The sequence below is a fragment of the Papio anubis genome, chromosome 2, assembly GCF_008728515.1.
Source record: "Papio anubis isolate 15944 chromosome 2, Panubis1.0, whole genome shotgun sequence".
In the NCBI taxonomy this organism is placed as follows: Eukaryota; Metazoa; Chordata; class Mammalia; order Primates; family Cercopithecidae; genus Papio; species Papio anubis.
Genome location: NC_044977.1, coordinates 85,033,382 through 85,055,558, shown reverse-complemented (window position 1 = coordinate 85,055,558; position 22,177 = coordinate 85,033,382). Strand labels below are relative to the sequence as shown.

Here is a 22,177-nt window from a genome sequence, read left to right as displayed (position 1 = left end):
TCAGTATGGACACAAAAATATACTATGGGAATTTGCATAAATCCCTGACACAATTTCCTTTTGATTTACTATTTTCCTAAATCTAAAGTGCTCACAGAATGAGAATATTGTTAATAGATGGCCATGAATACCCAAGTTAAGCACAAACTCTGATGAGTTAAGTTTTGGTTCACTAAGAACTAGCACTCATTATACTTCTTCATGACACTAGAAAATGCATGCAGTTACTATTACACATATTATTAATGTGGACAATACTTCCTGACAGCTTGTCATGTGTTGGACATTCTGCTAAGCATAAAGGTAGCACAAGAACATTGAGTGATTTGCTTGGGGCCACTCAGTCAGGAAGTGGCAGAGACAGGTCTCAATCCTGTCTGTTTAACCCCAAAAGTCTATGAATTACTGAAGTAGAAATATTCTGAGTTATTCCCTGTGGCCATGAAATCATAGTTACTTCCTCAGAGCTTCATGTACTATTTAGATAGAGGAGAAAGCCTGGTTTACCACAGGAGTCCCAGCACCAACAAAGAGAATCAGATATTTCATAGTGATGAAAAAAGTTCTGCTTTCAATAGAGGTCTTTCCTTAGTTATAAAGAAGGAAAGAACATGACTCTGTAATAATGACTTCATTAAATGCAGCCCTACCCATCCATGGCCCTAAAACATTACCAACCAGAATCAAAAAAGAGGTAGAACGTTTTTTCTCTTGAGAATTTTCCAAGACTTTACAAACATGACCCCATTAATCCACTCAATACCCGGATGAGATAGGTAGTTGGAAGTTATTATTATTATCACTTTCAAGATAGAATATCTGAAGTCAAGAGAGATTAAGCAATTAGTTTGAGGTCAAATGGCGAGCCAGAGACAGGCCTGGGAATGAAACAATTATCTTCCGAAATTCCAATCAAATGCAAAAACTGATTGGCTACCACCATGTGCTAATATCCAGTTATATGCCCTCCTCCTTAAATGACTGGCCTTAAATGAGATTTCTGCAGCTGCATCGAACTGGATTGGTTCAACAGCAATGTCCAAACTGACATCAGATTTTTCTAAAGTATTGGCTAAAAAATAAAAAATACAACTCCTTGCTCCAAATGTGGTATTCATTTTACCTAGTTCTTACATTTAATCAGACCTGTGTGCACAGTTTTAGAGGATAAAGGGAGAATTGTTCTACAAAGAAGTGCTGGTTGTGTGTTCTTTTCTTTAGAGAATCTGTAGAACATGAAAAGGTTTAGGGAGCATCTTGCAATTTCTCTGATGTTGAGACTAAGAAAAGATGAACATAAATGATCTTTGAATTGTACAAAATCTGGAATCCAATTACTTACCTTTGAGTTCATGTTCACTCTTCAGTCAAATACCCTTTACTCTTTTCAGCTGTATACTTTCAACAGTAGGTAAAGTTGTATAATCCAAAGTCATAGGTTAGGAAAAGAGAAGACTTCCAGGTGGGCCAAAAGAAATCTATTCTTTGAGCTAATAATTCCAAAGGCATATGTAAAGAAAATCGGTCTGTTGGAGAAAATGCTATTAATGACCCCTCTGGTCCAATTTTGCAAAAGGCCCTGCCCCTCCAAATTCCTGAAGCAAATTTTTATTCCTTTCTGTCCACTTGAGTCTTTGGTGATTTAAAATAAATTACTCTATCAATTTTGACTGGTTTGGGGCAAGGTGAGGTTTTGGTGAAATTGTTATTACCAAAAGGAAAATAAGGCCCCATTTAGTTAGATTGGTGGGAGGGCAACAACCCCTTTACAACCAGCCACACGTCATGCTATGAGCTTGTTCTTTAAGAATTCAGTGGCCACTTTTGGATTTGTTGGATTTCAGTTTATTTGAGCAGCCAAATCAGACTCTTGGAGAAATTCTTCTCCCATGACTTCATAATTTCTGGAAGTACAGGAGATTTGGGACTGGTCACCTCAAGAAATTCCAATTCTGTCTCCCATCACTGCTCAATCTGTTCAATCTTTTTTCAACCCCTTTGGTCCTGTGCTGATGGGGTCAGCTCCTTTCAGAAACACCAACTGTGAGACATGCCTACTGCAAGGATGCTAGCTTGCTAATGCACAGACCTTGTGAGGGAAACAATTGTAAAGCTTTTCTATTTTCTTTTTTTCAAAAATTGAACACTTTTGTGGGATTGAAAGTCAAGACAGTTCCTTCGCTGCAACCCAGTTCCACCTCGTTTCTCTGAAGCTAAAAACATAATGTTCAGAAACCAGAATATCATCAGCTAGAGTTTGGGACCCAAATCTGACACCTTGCAAAGATCTATCTTAAGCACTTCCAAATGGCCTTATAATGTCTTAATATTTCCAAAAGTCCTAGTAGGTTTCAGACATGGGATATTTTCATAGAACCCATTCAGCTACTTTGTTTGAAGAATGTTGAACAACATGGCAAACAATCGTGCTGTAAAATCAACTAAGACAGGCAACTGTATTACAAAAGAACATTGAAAACCAAGGCTACGGATTTTGGACATAGGCAAAGGTACTGATTCCTAACCAACCCATGGCTAATCCTAAAGCCTTAATTCTTACAGATGTGTAAATATGCAGCATTTGTGTGGGAAAGAGGAAATGGTCCTATTCAAACTGAAGGCTTATGGTGCATATGCCATGCTGGCATTAGGCCTTTTTCTGTTTTTCTAACCAGGCCCACATTTCTTATCACACAAGTTGGGCAGGTCTTTCCTGAATTTTTAAAACCTGGTGTTTTATTGTCCAAAACTCTTGCTCTCAAGTTGAGTTCTTGTGTCTTGTGGAAGTACAAGTGGTAATTATACAAGTCTTTCCTTCCCTGTCATTGGCAACAGTAACCAGGGAAATTTACAGCCCCCAATATCCAGATCTGGAAACTGGTTATTAAACGTGGTCGAGGAAAACCCTGACGTGGCAAATGGGATTGAGCAAGGACCAGCTCAGCAGTGGTTCTTGTGAGAGAATGACTGGGAGTCAGCAATCTTACTTGATTGAACATTTTTATTATTTGTGATTTTATTACTGGTAATAATAGCTATCACTTCCATTTGTTCAGGATCTATTATGTGGCTGGCATTGTGTTAAATAACCATTTGATCCTTGTTAAAAAACAAAAACCAAACCTTCTGGGGCTGTATTACAATTTTAGGATGAGGAAACAAACACAGAGAGACTGAATAACTGGTCGAGGGTTACTTATTTGGCATGCTGTGGAGTCAGGATTTTAAGAGACTGTAAACTCAGATGCACTCAGGGGTCAGGCAGGTTATAAGCGAGGGTGAAGTTGGCCAGGTGTAACATTTTAGAGAGAATTGAGGACAAGAGAAATGGCAAGTATACCCAACACTTCCACAGGCTTGCAGAGCTCCAAGCCTACCACTACTGCACCATCAAAGAATTTTAGCCAGGTGCAGTGGCTCATGCCTATAATCCCAGCACTTTGGGATGCTGAGGTAGGATAGCTTGAGATCAGGAGTTCAAGACTGGCTTGGGCAATATAGTGAGACCCCAACTCTCTAAAATAAAAAAATTAGCTGGGCATGGTAGTGCATACCTATAGTCCCAGCTACCCAGAAGGCTGACGCAGGAGGATTGCTTGGACCCAGGAGTTGCAGGCTGCAGTGAGCTATGATTGCACTACTGCACTCCAGGTGCGGCAACAGAGCAAGACTCTGACCCAAACAAACAAACCAACAAAAAACAGCAACTAGAGAAGAAATTTTTGGGCACGGTGGCTCACACCTGTAATTTCAGAACTTTGGGAGGCCAAGACAGGTGGATCATTTGAGGTCAGGAGTTCAAGACAAGCCTGAGCAATATGGAGAGACCCTGTCTCCACTAAAAATACAAAAATTAACCAGGTGTGGTGGCACAAGCCTGTAATCTCAGCTACTCGGGTGGCTGAGGCAGGATTGTTTGAGCCTGGGAGGCGGAGGTTGCAGCAAGCCAAGATCATGCCACTGCACTACAGCCTGAGCGACAGGGTGAGACTCAAAAAAAAAAAAAAAAGAAAGAAAAGAAAAGAAAAGAAAATTTTGAGACATCATGCCTGCCCCCAAAAAGCAAAAACAGACAAAGAGAAGAAACCCTGAAGCCTACATTTATTCCATAGGCCTTAATTTTCCAACCTCTGTGATGTGAAACTGGATTAACGCTTAATGGCATTAAAATTTTTTAGGATAAACCTTTTTTTTTTGAGAAAAAAAAAATTGTTGACCAAGCTGGAGCACAATGGCACAATCTCGGCTCACCACAACCTCTGCCTCCCAGGTTCAAGTGATTCTCCTGCCTCACCCTCCCAAGTAGCTGAGATTACAGGCGTGCACCACCAGGCCCGGCTAATTTTGAATTTTTAGTAGAGATAGGGTTTCTCCATGTTGGTCAGGCTGGTCTCGACCTCCCGACCTCAGGTGATCTGCCTGCCTCAGCCTCTCAAATTGCTGGGATTACAGGTGTGAGCCACCATGCCCAGCCTAGGCTAAACCTTTTAAATGAGATAAAACAGAGAGGTAGAAAAGTACACAAATTGTAAGTATATCACTTAATGAATTTTCACAAACTGAACATGATTATGTAATAAATTTCCAGGTCAAGAATCCTAACTCCTAACCCTATATATTAATTTTGTCTTTTTCTGAGCTTTAAATAGATAGAATCACATAGTATGTCCTCTTTCGTACATCTGCTTTCACCCAGTGTGCTGTAAGATTTTTTTCCTGTAGCAGCAGGAAGCAATAGTTCCTTCTGAAGAGCTTTTATTCTCAAATCTGGTGCTTGATTTATTCCCCCGATGTATTAGTTCATTCTAATGCTGCTCTAAAGAACTGCCTGAGACTGGGTAATTTATAAAGGAAAGAGGTTTAATTAACTCACAGTTCAGCATGGCAGAGGAGGCCTCAGGAAACTTACAATTATGGTGGTAGGCAAAGGGGAAGCAAGGCACTTTCTTCACAAGGTGGCAGCAGGGAGAAGTGCAGGGGAAATGCCAGAGGCTTATAAAATCACCAGATCTCGTGAGAACTCACTCACTATCATGAGAACAGCATGGGGGAACCGTCCTCATGATCCAGTCACCTCCCACCAGATCCCTCCCACGATATGTGGGGACTATGGGAACTACGATTCAAGATGACATTTGGGTGGGAACACAGCCAAGCCATTATCACCTGAGTATCTTATACCTGTGCAAGGAAGGAGGAAGAATTCCTTCTCTGAATGTAGATTTTAAAAATGAAAACAAGCTGCTCTAGGACTTTGTTAGAGTTGTGGAAAAGTTTTGTTATTAAAATGTATTTTCTCATGAATTGCCTTGTTCTGTCCACTCACATCCCTTATCAGGTAGTTGGGAGCCATGTTATTCCCATTGATTATATTCAGAAACAGAGGTCACATGCAGTTACATGATTGTATGCTTTTCCCAAGCACAAGTGTGGCAAAATAGACAACTGAGATTTTAGCTGAGGTGTATTGATTACCAATCTGATGCTATTTCCACCTGAACACACACCCCTTAGCATGGTACAAAAGGTACATGGTACACATCCCACCTCAGGGTTGGGGGGATCTGTTCAGTCCTCTGTCACTCGGTGCTCCATCTGCAACCCCAAGGATGTTCAGGGATGCCTGCGAGGTGAGCTGGGCTGGTGCCCAGAGACTGAGGGCTTGGAAGAAATCCAAGAGGCCCGAGGGTAGCAAGGTTAAATACAGTGCACTAAGCTTTGTCTAGGCTCTCCTTTTCCTTGTGTCTTGATTTCCTGTGGGAGCCACAGCCTTTCTGTGTGGTAGTCCATTCTCTTGTACTATTGGATAACTATGGAACTCAGTGATGAAGCCACCAGCCCCTTCAGGCCCTGTGTGCCATGTGGCCATGTTAGAGACCAAATGCATCCCAGAAACACTGAGTGGGATCTGAACCTCAGCCCCTAATATCTCACTGGTCTGACCTGTGAGACACCTCAATACCTCCCCTAAGCAGAAGAGCCTGCTGGGCACTGGGTTCAAAGCCTGGCTCCACCACTTACTATCCGGGGGACCCTAGGTGAGGCATGTAAACTCTATAGGCCTTCTTTTCCTTGTCTGTAAAGTGAGGTTAATTATAGTGCCTGCCTCAAGGGATTCCTATGAGGATAAGAGTTCATGTAAGCAAAGCCTTTAGCACAACACTGCCATCAAATATACACTCTAGAATTGCATGCTGTTACTGGTCATCTCTGTGGGTCTCCATTTTCTTCACTGTAAAATGTGGGCCATGACAATATCTACCTCGTGGGACTGTTGTCAGGAATAAACAGTCGATCCATGTAAGTCCTTAGCATCGTGGCCAAGTTCCTAGCAAATGCTCAATAATGTTATTTATTATTAGTATGATTTTTATTACAGGTCAGTACTTCTACGAATTAGAATGTCTCTCCAATCTTTTGTAATGGCGGTCCACAGATATCAGATGCAGTCAAACCTCCAGAGTACCAACTTAAGTCTATGTGCTTCCGTGGAAGTAAAGGTACAGATGAACCTGCAGTTGGAGTCCAGCAGTGTGTCGGCCTGGTACCCTTCTTACCAAAAAGACCAACTTGCGGGTAAAGAAGCAGAGGTTCCATGTGGCCAGATGGGTTTATCTAGCCTGGCCTGAATGCCAGCTGCTGCTTCAGGAAATTCTAGGAGGCAAGAAATTCTTGTCCTAAGAGAAGTTCTCTTTCTATAAAAAGGCAACAGAATGGAAAAGGCAAACAACTTTCAGGTTCCCCCAAATGTACCCAACGTTGAGGGAAGGTCACATGTGGTGGCTTTGAACCCAGAAATGTTTCTTTGAGTACAGAAACAAAATGATATTTCCCCCTATATTGTCAAGGGTCCACTGGAGGGAGGTTTTGTTCCTTCCTCTCCTTCTCAAAGAGCCTCAGGGATACGTATTCCTGTTTCAGGAGCTCTGGCGACAGTCTTGGATTGCCATGAACTTACCATGTATGTGTGGATCAGTCACTTCTGACTTGGCGTCAGTTTCTCCATCTGGTAAAATGAAGATGTTGGATTACATGACATCTAACATACTTTCTAGCTCTGACAATCAATTACTCATTGATTTCTGTCATGGTAAGAATGGGAATTCATTCCCTGGCATATAAATCAAACCATTAAAGGAACCGGGGGCTGGTTCTGCAGGCTAAAAAAGGACAGCTAGCACTGAGGTTCTTCACTGATCCACAGACAGGCTGTGAAGGCTGGCAAGGCCTTGCATGGACAATTGTGTGTGTATCTAAGTGGTGGCAGTGCTAGCTAGTATTTTTACCTGCCCAGCCCTCTTGTCCCTCTCTTCTAGAATAGAATCCATTTTTCCCTGTTGGAAATTGCTCCTCCCACCCCCACCAGTGAGGCTGTCAATCACATGGCCTTGAAAAAGGTAATTGTGCACATAATCCAAAAAAGAACCACCAAGTGTCCCTTTAGGGGACAGATGTAGATGTAGCTCAGAGAGAGAAAGTCTCTCCTCTAAAAATCAAAACTACTCAAAGCTGTTGGAAGTCATCTTTACAACCAAGTGGAGAGAGCTTACCAGAGTCCAAAGCCAACCCAATAGAAAGTGCAGAGGGAAACAGGGAGAGAAGAAGCAGGGGAAAGGGAGAAGAAGGGGAGAGGGAGAGAGAGACAAGAAAAGGGAGAAAAAGGGAAGATACAAAAGATGGGAAGGAAGAAGAGAGGGAGGGATCAGGAGAGATAGAGGAAGAGATTGAGAGAGGGAGGAAGAGAAAGGTAAAAAGAGAAAGGAAAGAAGAAAGGAAGGAAGAAGAGAGACAATGCCAGTACCTTAAATTTCCTAATTTGAACTTCTGATTTTCTAATTTGAACCTCTAGATTCATATGTACATAAAGGAAGACTTATGTCTTCACCTTTCCAGTTAAATGAGCCAATAACTTCCCTTTTTACTTAAGTCCATAGGGTTCTTCAAATGGGGATCCATGACCCTCAATATATTAGAAACTGCACAATTGGAGCATTTATTAGAAATAGAATGAACTCACTTCAGAAAGAAACGAGGTTTATTTGATGAATATAAATAAGGCGATCAGCACAAAGTACTTCTCATACACATGATAACAAATTTATGAACTGTACATACCTTGTACAATGTTCTACTAGACACGAGGTTACAATGACTGGCTAATACATGCCCACTGGTAGTTTCCAGGGTTCCTTAGTTTTATTTATTTATTTTTCATATCGATGTCCATAATCACATGGTCAATATCACAACCCACATGCCACTCACTTGAAGAAATATTACAAGAAGCACTATCAAACGAGGGTCTCGGGGAATTAGATACACTGACCCTCGGCAGCATTCAATCGCCACTCTACACAAAAACATTGCAGATAGAGCTTATGTCAACACATTTGAGGTCTCGTCATAAACACTGTTTAAAAAGTAAATTGAAACCCACTTTCAAATGAAAGTTGACACGCTGCTAACGTGCATACTGGATACACAAAAATCATTAAATACAAAATTGAGACTGTACATCGAAATCAAATGGGGTATCAAGTACAAGCCTGCTTTTGCACAAAGACCAGCTTCTCCTAAATGTTAGCCCAAACGTCTTTTTTCAACTATGTTATGATTAGAAGGAAACCTGCTAAAGTTCGCGCAAAGGAAATAGCTTCCCAACATCACAGTGTTTGTTGTAAACCCAGAGACTATTCTTAATATGTGAAAAAGGGATATTTTTGGTAACCCCCCAAACATCAGAGAATATTACATGAAATGGGAAAGGTTGTTATGTTAGAGAGAATTTAAATTTTAAGGGACTAAATGATGTGCCCCCATAAAGGTAAGATCAATATTACTTTTAACCAACGAAAGTTGGGCAGAAAATGATCCCTCCAAACAAGAGCTGTGACAAAATTGGCACATACATAGAAATAGCTAGCTATACATGGGTTGGTTGTTTTTTTTTCTGTTCCAAGGACCCATTTTCCCTACTGGATTTCCTACTTCCTACTTCAAGTATTCAGTTGCAGAGTTCAGGTCAAGACCTGGTTGTAGGAGGCAGTGAGGACCACTTTTTGAGGACATTCAAACTGTTCACTGGGACGCATTTGTGGCCTGGGTTTTCAGTGCAACATTGTGTCAAAATGTGCTAAATAAGCTTGCAAAGAACTCTGCCTACGTCTCTAACCAAGACCTAGATCCCTCTGATAGTTAAAGGACAAACTTTTAAAACATGAATGCATTTGGATTGTTTACACAACACGTAAGCATTACATAGTTGGTTATACTTACTGATGACAAGAACAAAGCCTGAAGCAAGAAACCTGCTTGAGTATCTTAACTGCGAATGCACCAAGAAAGAATGGTGCAACTCAGGGACAGTTTCATCTTCCCCGACAAATAAGGTGTTTGTCTTTTAAATATCTCTATGGCTCACAAGAGAGGTCCAGAGTTAATTGCACCAACATTTAAAAAAGTAATAATAATGACTAAATTCAATGCAAGACTTCAGGGACATCTGTTTAGAATCCTTTCCACAGCAGCAAAGAAAGACAACTATATTTATTAAGGCCACTCATGCTTAAATTCACTGTTTGTCCTTTAAAAATGCAGGTTTTCATCTCCCACTTGCATACACGTGGAAGGGTTTCTTCCATTGACAAGAAAATGGAGCAATACAAGAGTTGCACATGTTTGCCAGACTCAGTCATGAGTTTTATGAAGTTATAACAATTTTAATTGTTTCTTAATATTCAGAGGAAGCAGTAGGAGTTTAATTCTCCTTAGTACCATATCACTGTATGTAAAAGACCTCAAAATTTGGTCTTTTTCCCTGGCATGTGCTTTAAATAATGACTGTATCCACATACATGTTGTGTAGAGCTATATACAGAGACACAGCTTTTGTGATTGTTCCTCATTCATCAATGTTTTCATGTTTGATGCTGAAATGCTTTGGAATCCATGTTGCAGACACATTTTCTTTAAAAGAAAAAAAAAAGAGAAATGACCCTTCATTTACAGAAAATCTAAGCTTACACTGTTTGCACAGCATTTGGATCTTGAAATGTGAATGAGTCCCAGCTTCTTCATGGAGACCTGCATGTACCGGGATGGAAAGAGTCTGAGGCTTGGTGGCGTCCCCGCCGTGGGGATGTGCAGAACACAGGGACTAGAGAGATGCAGGTGCCTCAGGCTTTTGCCACTCTCCAGTACATGACGGGGTACTGGATAAAATTATGAATGATCAATTTAGATGTGCCATGCATTGTCAGAGACACACACCATGTTCTCATAAGGCGATTTCTTGGCAAGTATTAGTGGTTTAAAAAATTGATTTCATTTCCAACCTGGCCCAGAGGTAACTACTGGTTACACCCTCAAAATGCGGTTCTTCAAACAACAGATTAAAGAAATAGAGGAGGGTAAAGGCTCGCAATTTTTGGTGTTTTTTGTTTCTTTGTCAAACACTCCATGCATCATGGTATACAAGCACTGCCAACACCACTCACTCACAGCGAATTTACACTTTTTGATAATCTAATGCATTAGGAATGCCCAATTAGACTGAACCAGCAGGATACTGGAGATGAGGCTAGTTGTCCAACAGAAGCTGAATCCACAGTTAAAATCCCATGGAGTTCAAATTTATCCAATGATGTTTAAGTAATATAAACAAAATGTTATCAAATAATGACATTCAGCAAAGATGATCACATTCAAAATGCCCGCATCCCGACAAAAATGGAGGAGCTGTCACTTTTCTCCTCCTCTGCATTCTTCCTTTCCATCATATCCAAATCCATGAGAAATGACATGAGGTGATGAAGGAAATATCAAGTAGAACAGAATCACGCTCAATAATGTAAGTGAAAACTCCCCTTCAGTTCTGATGAGCCGCTCCAGGTGGTGGTGGACAGTGATGTGAGCCTCACTGCAATAGATTATCAGAATATTGCTGCAGAGCTGCATGTTCCCTTTATTCAGCCCTTCTGATAGCTGCAACAAGAAGGCACATAATTTAGCAGGAGAAGAAACTGGCAACAATATCTGAGATAATCCTGGCAGAAAGTTTCCCACTCTTCACCCCTGCACGCCTCTCCACCACTCTCAATGGTTGGGATTGGGTGGGAGTGGGGAGGGGGTAAGGGGAAGAAACACAGAGGAAGGACAAAGTAAACAGAAAGATAAACTATGTCCTGCAAGTACGTCTGAGAAGAGGCCTCTTTCAAAATATGTCACATATATGTACAAATGTCTCTTGATACACAAAAAAGGAAATTGAAGGGAAATATGCCAAAATGTTCCAGTGATTATTTCCACATAATCAGACTATATGTCAACTTTCATTCTCTCTACACTTTTCTACAATGACGACGTTTTAAAATTATTTTTTAATTTGATTTTATAGACATTAAAGAATTAAAGATGGTTAAGATATCAGAGAACTTAGCATTCACTTAAAAACCAACCAAACATAAATGCGACAGTCATCCATTTGTCTATTTACTGCCCTGGGAAACAGGTATCCAGGAGCACCCCAAGGTTTCTCACTGTCCCAGTGAGGAGCCCTGAGTGTGGATACAACTGCATCCTGGGAAGCAATAGTGCAATGGGTGAGAAGAGGGGTCCATCTCACACTACTGCTTCAGATGAGGACTTCCTTCCCTGCTGATGCTCAACTTTGTGTGCCTGTGCCATTATCATTCACATATGGCCTGTGAGTGCTTCAGGGTTTCCAGCCACATGAGCTCAGCTATCTGGGAAATACGGCAGGGAGAGAAAAGATCAAACATACACACACACCCTTGTGTACACACAAGTCACTTGTACACATACCCTGAGCTGTCTCATTTGGTGGTTGATATGCAGCATGTTTAAAGTCACGCCGACTAACGAGAATACCAAAGATCCCAGTGTCTGCACAGGTAGGCAGCTATTTCAAGCCATCATTAAGTAGTGCAAATGAAATATGTGGCTTGGATGAACTCTGCTAATTCATACTCTGAGGAGTTTGGTGTAACCCTTCTGGTTAAGAAACTTGAATTGGGGTAAAAAAATGACTTTTGCAGAGCCAGAAAGTTAGGGAGTTCCTAGAGCAGATCATATTACTCATTCTGGCACATAAACTCTCTGCAAACTTTGTATGAAAATTGTAAGTCAGAGCACGCTTTCTGTTTCATGAGCTGTGCATAGCTCTAATTCTTTTGTGCATTAAGCATTTCTTAATCATCCTTTTAAAGGGCTGACCAATTTATTAAAAGGCCACATGATTAAAAGGTAAAGAGAAACCCTAAGTAGTATTCAAATGCACCAGTCCTTTTTTTTTTTTTTACAGATGGGGAGACGAGTGAAAAACAATTACAGTGAATGTCCGATGTCCTTGATGTTTTTCCAAGATAAAGTAGCAAAGAACAATCATTTATTCAGTTGTGAGAAAGATTTCCAGCTGGGCAACAGGTCACAAGGCAGAATACAATGCCCCACAATGGCAGCACACTGCTTTTGGGTAACGTTTATGCTGGAGAGAAGAGAATTCTCTAAAAGTGTAGTCATTCTTTCAATCAAACAATCCATTCACCAGGAGGCTTAACTGGCTTTAAGGAAAAAAAGAAAAACAACAAGGTAACCTCAGGTGACACCGCCAGCATTTGGAAATGCAGATGATCCCTTGTGGAGGGGGCAAAGAAGCATATGCTTTAAAAAATAATAATAAAAAATGAACTGGCTTCCAGCAATGAGCCAATCTAGGCTGCCACCCACTGTGAGATGATCCCTGGCCAGTCCTCCCTCACCTGGACAGTCACAGCGGCCCTTACCCTTCTCCAGCTTCCTCTTACAGCACCGCACTTTCAACGCAGCAGCCGACAGCAGCGCCATTTCAATGGTGACATCCACTCCATAGTGCATTCCCTTTTACAGTTTACAACCCCTGTTTACAATCCTGTTTTTAATCCCATTGCCCTTAGGATGCAGGACTGATGGACTCCAGGCCATACTGGCGAGGCCCCATCTGGCCTCTCTGCAGTCCTGTACTTACCCCTGACATTCCACTCTTGTGTTCCACCGAAGAAGAATGTTCCACCGAAGCTGAGCTTGCTTCTGCAGCCCTAAAAATTTATTTTCTCCCCATCTCACAAGCGTGTCTTTCTATCTAACATGCATTTACACCAGCTCTTTATCTGATCGATCCCTGTTTATTCTTCAGTTTCAGCTTGGATGTCATGTCTTCCCAAGAAGCCTTTCTTGACCCTCTTGGGTGTGATATAGAGTGGGAAGTCTCACATATACTGCAGGGTCCCCTTCTGATGAATTTTCTAGACTTGTACATCCGATAGAGTGTATGTGTGTATGTGTATATACATATATATCTTTCATTTTGAGGCAGGGTCTTGCTCTGTCACCCAGGCTGGAGTGCAGTGGTATAATCATGGCTCACAGCAGCCTCGGCCTCCTGAAATCAAGCAATCCTCCTAGCTCAACCCCCCAAGGAGCTAGGACTACAGGCACGTGCCACCAGGTCTGGCTAATTTTTGTATTTTTTTTATAGAGATGACTTCTCACTATGTTGCCCAGGCTCGTCTCAAACTCCTGGGCTCAAGTGATCCACCTGCCTCAGTCTCCCAAAGCGCTGGGATTACAGGAATGAGCCACTAAGCCCAGCCTACCAGTTTAGAGAGCGCCTCAGGTAGGCAAAATCCTTAAATCTACTCCCTACCCAAGATTCCCTATCCTAATCCCTGGCACAGGGAGCGAGAAGGTATCAGACCACGTTTACTATAAAGTTACCTTACGATGTAGTTACTAATCAGTTGACTTCAAATTAGTCTAAAGGGGGATTATCAGCTGGGAGAGGTGGCACATGCCTGTAATCCCAGCACTTTGTGAGGCTGAGGTGGGCGGATCTTCTGAGCCCAGAAATTGGAGAACAGCCTGGGCAACATGGCAAAACCCCATCTCCACAAAAAAAATTAAAAATTAGCTGGGTGTGGTGGATGTGCCTGTGGTCCAAGCTACTCGAGAGGCTGAGGTGGGAGGATCAACTGAGCTGGGGAGGTCAAGGCTGCAGTAAGCCGTGATTGTGCCACTTTAGCCTGGGTGACAGAATGAGACCTTGTCTAAAATAAAAAATAAAAAATTTTTAAAAAGGGTGATTATCTGAGTGGACCTAATTTAATGACAGAAGCCCTTTAATAGCAGAGATGTTTATTTGCTGTAGCAGAAGAGAAAGTTAGGGAAATTTGAAACCAGAGGGATTGGCTGTGCTGTGATGGAGTGAGCCGGGGCAAGGACCTGAGAGCTTCCTATACGATGTGAGAATGGCACCCAGGTGACTGTCAGCAAGGGAACAGGGACCACAGACCTACAACCATGAGGAAATGAATTCTGCCAACAAACCGAAGGAGCTTGAAGGTGGATGCTTCCTGGAGCCTTCAGATTGAAGTCCAGCTAAGTCCACGTTGACTTTGGCTTTACGAGAGCCTAAGCAGAGAACCCAGTTGAGCCCATCTGGGCTATGTACAAAACTGTGAGCTAATAAATGGGTGCTATTTTCACCACCATATTTATGGTAATTTGTTATGGAGCAATAGACTAATACAGCACCTCTCTGGGTCAGGCAACGTGCTTGGTGCCAGGAATGTAATAGTGAGAAAAGCAGACAAGGTCCATGCCTTCATGGAGCCTGTATTCTTGGGGAGGAAGACAGAAACAAATAGACACACAGATCAACAAATGAATGAGAATTTAAACATTCGCACCATGAAGAAAAGGAACGGGGAATTGTGATAGGGATGCTTAAGATTTATTAAGTGACTGATGACAATTATGACGTCAATTTTTATTTTCTTTTGATGGGAAAAGATGTCTATCCACAACTTTTCAGTGGAAAAAGCAGATTACCATTTTATATGCATAGCTCCATCTCATTTTTGCATCAACATATACATAAACATTTGCAAGTGTATACATTAGAATATTATTAATATTTATCTCTGGGTGATGTTTTTAAATTTTTCCCCTTTATTTAATTTTTATTATTTTTTTGAGATGGAGTCTCTCTCTGTTGCCCAGGCTGGAGCGCAGTGGCGCAATCTCAGCTCACTGCAACCTCTGTCTCCCTGGTTCAAGCGATTCTCCTGCCTCAGCCTCCCAAGTAGCTGGGACTCCAGGCGTGAGCTACGGCGTCCAGCCATTAAAATTTTCTCCTTCAGACTTTTTTTTGGTGTGCTTTTTGGATTTTTTTAAACCTAAGAATATATAAATAGTATCATACTAAAATATAAAGCTATTTTCTTTGTGGGGAGAAACCAGGATTGGGTAGGACTGCTGCTCTTGACTTGGTTCTAGGTGTGGGGGTGTGAGGGGCGGGGTGGGTGACCGAGCACAGCAGTAAGATTCCGCTCCAGGACAAATGCCCCAGGGGGAGCAGGCTATAAACGTGTGGTGTCTCACAAATATTCCTTCAGACTGTTTTTCTTTGGAATAAAGACACCTGCCCGATTATGGCTTTCTTCTCCTGCCCTTTCAGTAGTGATTTGCAGAAACAGGCTGGGAGAAAGGGGTCTTTGGTAAACATGGAGGGGTTAAAGGGGAAACTGTTTAATAACAGTAGTAAAACGCAGGCTATTTTTGACATCTGGGTTAATGTCCATTATGTTCCATGTGCTTTCCAAATGTGTGCAGTGTGCCCCCAGGTACAAAAACAGACACCCATTCACGACGGCTTCAGATGCCCCTAACACGCTGCACGTGGTGCCCACAGAAAAGGCAAGCCCCTGATAGACTAATTAACAACGGTTGGAGGAGAAGAGCTGCTCCTTCTGGGGGCAGCGGGCATCCTGCAGAACAGCTCCATGAAGCCACTCTGCTCATAGCAAAACCCAATAGAGTCGTTTCTGCTAAAAAAAAAAAAAAAAAAACTATAACTACATCTGTATTATTACTTAACATCTTTAAACACGGAGTGGAATGGGTTTCCCGTTTTCCTCATGAAGATTTATTTATTATTGTTGTGATCAAAGTGGCAACAAATTATGTTAAATCATTTAATTTTCTTGATAGAAGCAACCACCTTGAAACCATAATTCAAAAATATGAGTGGAGAGCAACATTTTACCTTGAGAGTGGACTCCTACAGCTCCACGGGGCAATAAAATGTAACACTTCAGAACCCAAAGGGCTGGGGGCTGGGATGGGGGTGGGCCGGACCAGCCCTGTGCTCAGAATTGCAAACTGCTGTTAGGCATGAGGAAGTTTGCTGGGAGGAGGCAGCGGAGGGACTTAGTATTTCATCTTTGGTTTCTGTGCACGGGGTATAACTCACCCATAATGTTTTAAATGAAGGGATTCAAATGAATATAGGCTGTGTACATCAAAATGGCAGCACAGACTGCTTTGTCTCCGTAGGATTTATTTTTGTTGTTATTATTGTGATCAGAATTATTAACAGCTACCATTTGGTGCATACTATCGGCCACCACGCTCTGTGTTTTGCGTTAATTATCTAAAACCAGCTTGATAGCACTGAGGTACTGATGCAGTTGGTTAATGGCCCCTCATGCAGATGAGGAAACGAAAGCTTAGAACAACTGGATGCTTTTGGTAACATTCCCCAGCTGCCTGGGGCCTCATTTGAATCCATGCCTTTTGGACTCCAGCGACCATTCTCTCCAGAGACCACAGACTCCTTGAGGCAAGGATTTCCTAAATCTGTCTTTTGTGTTCTATTTTCCCATTTCTGTAACCTCTCCACAATACCTGTGATATGTAACTACTATATTTTTTTAATTATCTAAAAACTGGCCGGGTGCAGTGGCTCACGCCTGTAATCCCAGCACTTTAGGAGGTGAGGCGGGCGGATCACTTGAGGCCAGGAGTTCAAGACCAGCCTAGCCAACATGGCGAAACCCCGTCTCCACTAAAAATACAAAAATTAGCCAGGCGTAGTGGCGGCCACCTGTAATCCCAGCTACTGGGGAAGCTGAGGCAGGAGAATCGCTTGAACCAGGGAGGTGGAGGTAGAGGTTGCAGTGAGCCAAGATTGTGCCACTACACTCCAGCCTGGGTGACAGAGTAAGACTCTGTCTCAAAAAAAAAACCAAACAAACAAAAAAACAAACAAACAAAAAATTATCAAAAACTTAAATGTTTCCTTTTAAAAGAAATACTTATTTTGCTACCATAATAGAACCATTGTCTGTCTAATATGCACTAGGCTAATTGCATGGCTATTAAAGTAAAAGTCATTGTTCACAGAACACCTAAAACTATCTCCTGGATATGCTTTTCCTGCCTTCAATCAGCCTTGCCTGGGAGACCGTTCCCAGTGCCCAGCCATAGCCTTCTCCCCACGGGCAGAACCAGGCACGAGTCAGCTGGTCTTGCATATACTCTGGCCACCAGCCAGCCCCAGCACCACCCTAGTCTACATTTTGGGCTTTTGTCTTCTCAAGGGCAGAAAGCAGTGAAATAAAAAATCAGATATCTGCCATTCAACACAAGCATTAGGTATTCTAGGTACTTTTTAAAGCACTGGTTGAATAGAAATGTATTTGGTTGTTTTTCCTCAAAAGAATACCTCCTTTAACTGGAGAGACTGCCCATGGCTAAAGGTCTTTGTCACTCTGCTCCAAGGTTTCTCCATCTCGGCACTGCGGCCATGTGGGGCTGGATAATTCTTTGCTGTGGGGGCTACCCTGTGCATGGTAGGATGTTTAGCAGCATCCCAAGCTACTGCCCACTAGAAGCCAGCAGCACTGCCCCTCTCCCAGTCATGCAATCAAAAATGTCTTGGGACATGGTTCCATATCCCTGGGGGATAAAATTGCCCTAGTTGACAACCATTGGCCTATATGTTGTACACAATTGGTTGACTGTGCTGTTTTAAACAGTGATATATTGGTAGATATGTACAGTATATGCATACATGCATCTACCAACCTATGTAAGATAGGAACACTTTTGGAGAAATAAAGATTAATTTCTAAGCTGCTTTCATACTGTTTCAGAAACAGCTGCATAGATTTAAAAGTCCTGTGGAAATAGGTACAACCTCAGTAATAAAAATAATGAAAATGTGCAACTTATCTGACATAAAAATAGAAATGCTACAATCCTGAGATAGCAAGACACCTAAGACACTTGCTGAGTTCAGTGAAAAGGTGAAATCTAGTTTAAATGTATGGCATTCCTTCAGTGGCCCTCTAGGAGTCTGGCATTTTGCCAGGGTTCCTTGTTAAAAATTTGTTAAACGTGTTTGGCATTAATGCAAACACAAAGTGGTCATTTGTTACAAATTCTATTGGAATGCATTCATTTAAGGCAATGAAGTAGTTACTAGAAAAGAAAAAAAAAGTTCATTAAGTACATTTTAAAAATACAATGATGTATGCAGTGTGTAACTGTGGCGCCCTGGTGGCTATATAAATCGCTGACAGAATAACCACACATTGTGTTTAGTTTGAAATTGGAATCTTTTAAACATAACTGATAGAACAAAAACTGGTTTTGTTTGTTGTCAAAACTAATGATAGTCTTTCTTTTCTGAACTAGTTAAAATAACCAAAGGTTTGGAATACAATTTCTAACATCTGAAATCAGTGAAACAGACAGGTTAAAAGAAGGCTTTGGGAATCTTTGCGGGTGCCACTACTGACATCAGAGATGCGGGCTGGTCCAACAAACAGAACACCTGCACTCTGGAAAGAGGGGGATGTCCGAGCTATCCTGGAGAACCCCACTTGGGTAGTGCCAGGACCTCTGCTCTCTGAGCTGCCTGAGGTTATTAGGTTACCTGCAGAGGGAAAACCGTGGCTTTCATCACAGAGACAATGGAATCCTATGAGCAAATATCCTAAGCCTGTGTCTAGAACTCCCACCCCCTGTCCTGCCCTAAACTGTTCACACAAAGGAATTATTGCTGAGTAATAGTGACTCCTTAGCTTGCTGAAGAAACAGTTATGAAGCTCAGCTCCCTGAAAAAGGGGATACTTGACATCATCTGACATGTGGCCCTGCGGCATGCCTCGCTGTGGGTGTTAATGTGGAATACCTCATCTCAGGGCCCATTGATGCTAGCTAAAAATCAGTGTTAAAGGTGAATGAAAAACTCACCATTTCCAAGAAATATTCAGAAATGATTTACTACTTTCTTCCTCCCTTTCTCTTTCACACACTGACATATTTAATACTTACTACCATGAAAGTGTCCCGATAATAGAATCCCAGTGGTCCTGAGACCCTAGGACCAGCTCAAATTCCCATGGCTCCCAAACTTCCTTAGGTTGATCTCTTCTGCCATCTGGGTTTGATATTATCTAGGCTGCCCTTGAAGCAGATGGATCCAGGATCTCTTGGTCCCAATCTCTGGAAACATTCTCCTAGTTAAGAGTAAATTTAGGTTGGGCATCGTGGCTCACGCCTGTAATCCCAGAGCTTTGGGAGGCTGAGGAGGGTGGATCGCTGCCCAGAAGTTTGAGACCAGCCTGGGAAACATGACAAAACCTCCTCTTTACAAGAAATACAAAAAATTACCCGGGTGTCGTGGCAGGTGCCTGTAGTCCCAGCTACTTGGGAGGCTGAGGTAGGAGGACTGATTGAGCCCAGGAGGTCAAGGCTGCAGTAAGCCATGACTGTGCCACTGCACCCCAGCCTGGGTGATAGAGTGAGACCCAGTCTCAAAAAAAAAAAAAAAAAAAAAGAAGGAAGGAAGGAAGGGAAGGAAAGGAAGGAAAGGAAGGAAAGGAAGGAACGAAGGAAGGAAGGAAGGAAGGAAGGAAGGAAGGAAGGAAGAAAGAAAGAAAGAAAGAAAAGAAAAGAAAAGAAAAGAAAAGAAAAGAAAAGAAAAGAAAAGAAAAGAAAAGAAAAGAAAAGAAAATTAGACAAAACCTTGCACCCTGTATGTGGCCTGGAAAAGTTTACCCCACCCTTCACAAATGCCAAAACAGGCTCAAGAAACAAAAAGTCAGCCAGACATGGTGGCTCACACCTGTAATCCTAGCACTTTTGGAGGGCAAGGCGGACAGATTGCCTGAGCTCAGGAGTTCGAGACCAGCCTGGCCAACACGGCGAAACCCTGTCTCTACTAAAAATTTAAAAATTAGCCGGGCGTGGTGGTGGGCGCCTGTAATCCCAGGTACTCAGGAGGGTGAGGTATGAGAATTGTTTGAACCAGGGAGACAGAGGTTGCAGTGAGCCGAGATCGCGCCACTGCACTTCAGCCTGGGAGACAGTGAGACTCTGTCTCAAAAAAAAAAAAAAAAAGAAAGAAAAAAGAAAAAAAAGAAACAAAATTTCTAAGAACAGAGAGAAAAGACTTATCTGCAGAAGCAACAAGAAGACATGATGGGAAAGGGTAGAAACACACCTTGAATACTGTGGAACACATCTTGGTTTTGTGTGGCCTAAAGTTCATACCATTTTGGTGGCCTTCTTGAAGAAAAAGAATATATAAATAATTGAGTATTTCAAGCTTGATAAAAATATTTGGCCTTGTGAACACTTCATTGGGGGCACCTCCCAGGGCCTTGGAAAAGTCAGCGTACCTGAGGTGCTCCAAACATAAGCTCCATTATCTTCATGATCATGAGCCCTGTTATCTTATTTTTGAGATGGCATTTTCAAATTCCAATGAAAATAAAGTAAAACATTGTTAAAAAGCCCCTTACTGACAAGAATTTGGTTTTAAGATGAGCCTGCCATAGCATAAACAAGTCACAGGAAGACACCTCCCTAAACTGGATGCTAAGAAAGCTGTCATGTTTGGGAAGGAGATGCCCCCTCCTAGAAAAGGAGCCAAAGAGGCATTCTGTAGAATTTGAAACATGAAGGAACAATTTGATATCTCAAGTTTACTGACCAGAAGTGGCTCCAATGACAAGTGTTTACAACAGGATCTTCATAGAGCCAATAATGGCAATTAGTCTCCAGGATTTGAAGGCGCCCTTCCCGCCTCACTGAGGTGGAATGCCATTTACTCTTGGGCTGGTGACTAATTAGGGGTCTCGTTTGAAGATCAAGGTTTTGCGATCCCTGCTTCTTAATAACATGGTTTGCCTGTCGGCCACCTGGGTCCAGGCGAGACCTCCCTTTCCCCCTCCCCAAACAGCAAGCACTGCCTTAGGCCAGAGCAAGTGTGGGCAGGAAACCACAGATCCAGCCTTTTGAGCGATTTAACCTCTTCACCGCCAGGATCCTACAACCCAGTGCTTGATTCAGCTGTGCAAAAATGGAGGCATTTGACCTTGTTTCTCAGTCAGGGCTGAAGGCTTGCCTGTGGTGCAAAGAAACCACCTTGGAGGTGAAATGCTATTCAGCATACTTTCTTGGAGAAGAAGAGAGAGAGGAAGACTCCACTTTTCCAGGTGGGTAGCTCATCAAGAGGCTCTCTGCATTTGCTTCAGACTGGGCCGTTTCCAGAATGCCTAATAGAAGTGACTGGCTAAAGAAGGGGGGAGGCAGAGCCCTCATGTAACTGCTCATGAGACCCAAGAAGCTGAGGTGCCTGCGTCTTCAGACATCTTGCCAGGACCCCGTGGCCTTGCTATGTGAGGCTGGGCTGGGGCTACACTTTCTAAGACATGGTGGGGGAGAGGCCAAAACAGCAGGAAAAGTAAGCTGCAAAGAATTAAGCTTGTAACAACTTGGGCAAAGCACAAACAGTGACTGAGGTTGGTCCTCTGGCTGTTGACACACGCTGGCCTGGGTCGGTTGTGGTCACTAAACCCATTAGCGTTCCAATGTGGCAACAGCTAATGCAGCAAGTTCAATGTGTTTTTGTTTAATTTCTAAATGCTGGGTGCATGCCTGCAAGGATGGCCTGCTGAAGACAGACAACCCCACTGCCATAAACACAGTCATCATTGTCAGTGATCTGAAATTCATTTTTTAAACTATTTATTTCTTGGCAGATTGGGGCTAAATAGAGTTTTGCTTTTCATGAACTGTTTTTTAATTTCAACTTGCTACACACTTCTTTGTGTTTTCTAAGCAATCACCAATTCAGAGTTTCCCCCCAAACAAAAGGAAATAGCCTTCTCTTGGGGGAGGGGACCATCTTTGGTAGGGGGGAAGGGAAAAGGGAAACATAAACATAAGCCAGCAACCAGCTGGGTGAAGTCAGGCCTTTTAAAGATATTCTGCCTCTCTGGGCCCTAATCCTCACCTGCAAACAAAGGAACAGGAAGAATGCTAC

The 22,177-nt window shown here is 42.4% G+C and overlaps 1 protein-coding gene across 12 annotated transcripts in view; it reads right to left on the bottom strand.

The window, feature by feature from the left end:
- Positions 1–8,013: 8,013 nt before the first annotated feature.
- Positions 8,014–22,177, bottom strand: part of ERC2 (ELKS/RAB6-interacting/CAST family member 2) — a 1,259,367-nt gene continuing 1,245,203 nt past the window's right edge. For 11 of the 12 annotated variants that reach the window (XR_001899782.3, XR_001899781.3, XM_031662799.1 and 8 more), the window contains one exon: positions 8,014–10,983. Coding sequence is in view for 8 of the 12 variants with exons in the window: in XM_031662799.1 (XP_031518659.1) it covers positions 10,741–10,983 (243 nt within the window). In the remaining 4 variants the exon portion in view is untranslated. The remainder of the gene's footprint in view (positions 10,984–22,177) is intronic. The other variant, XR_001899786.3, reaches the window with a different exon arrangement.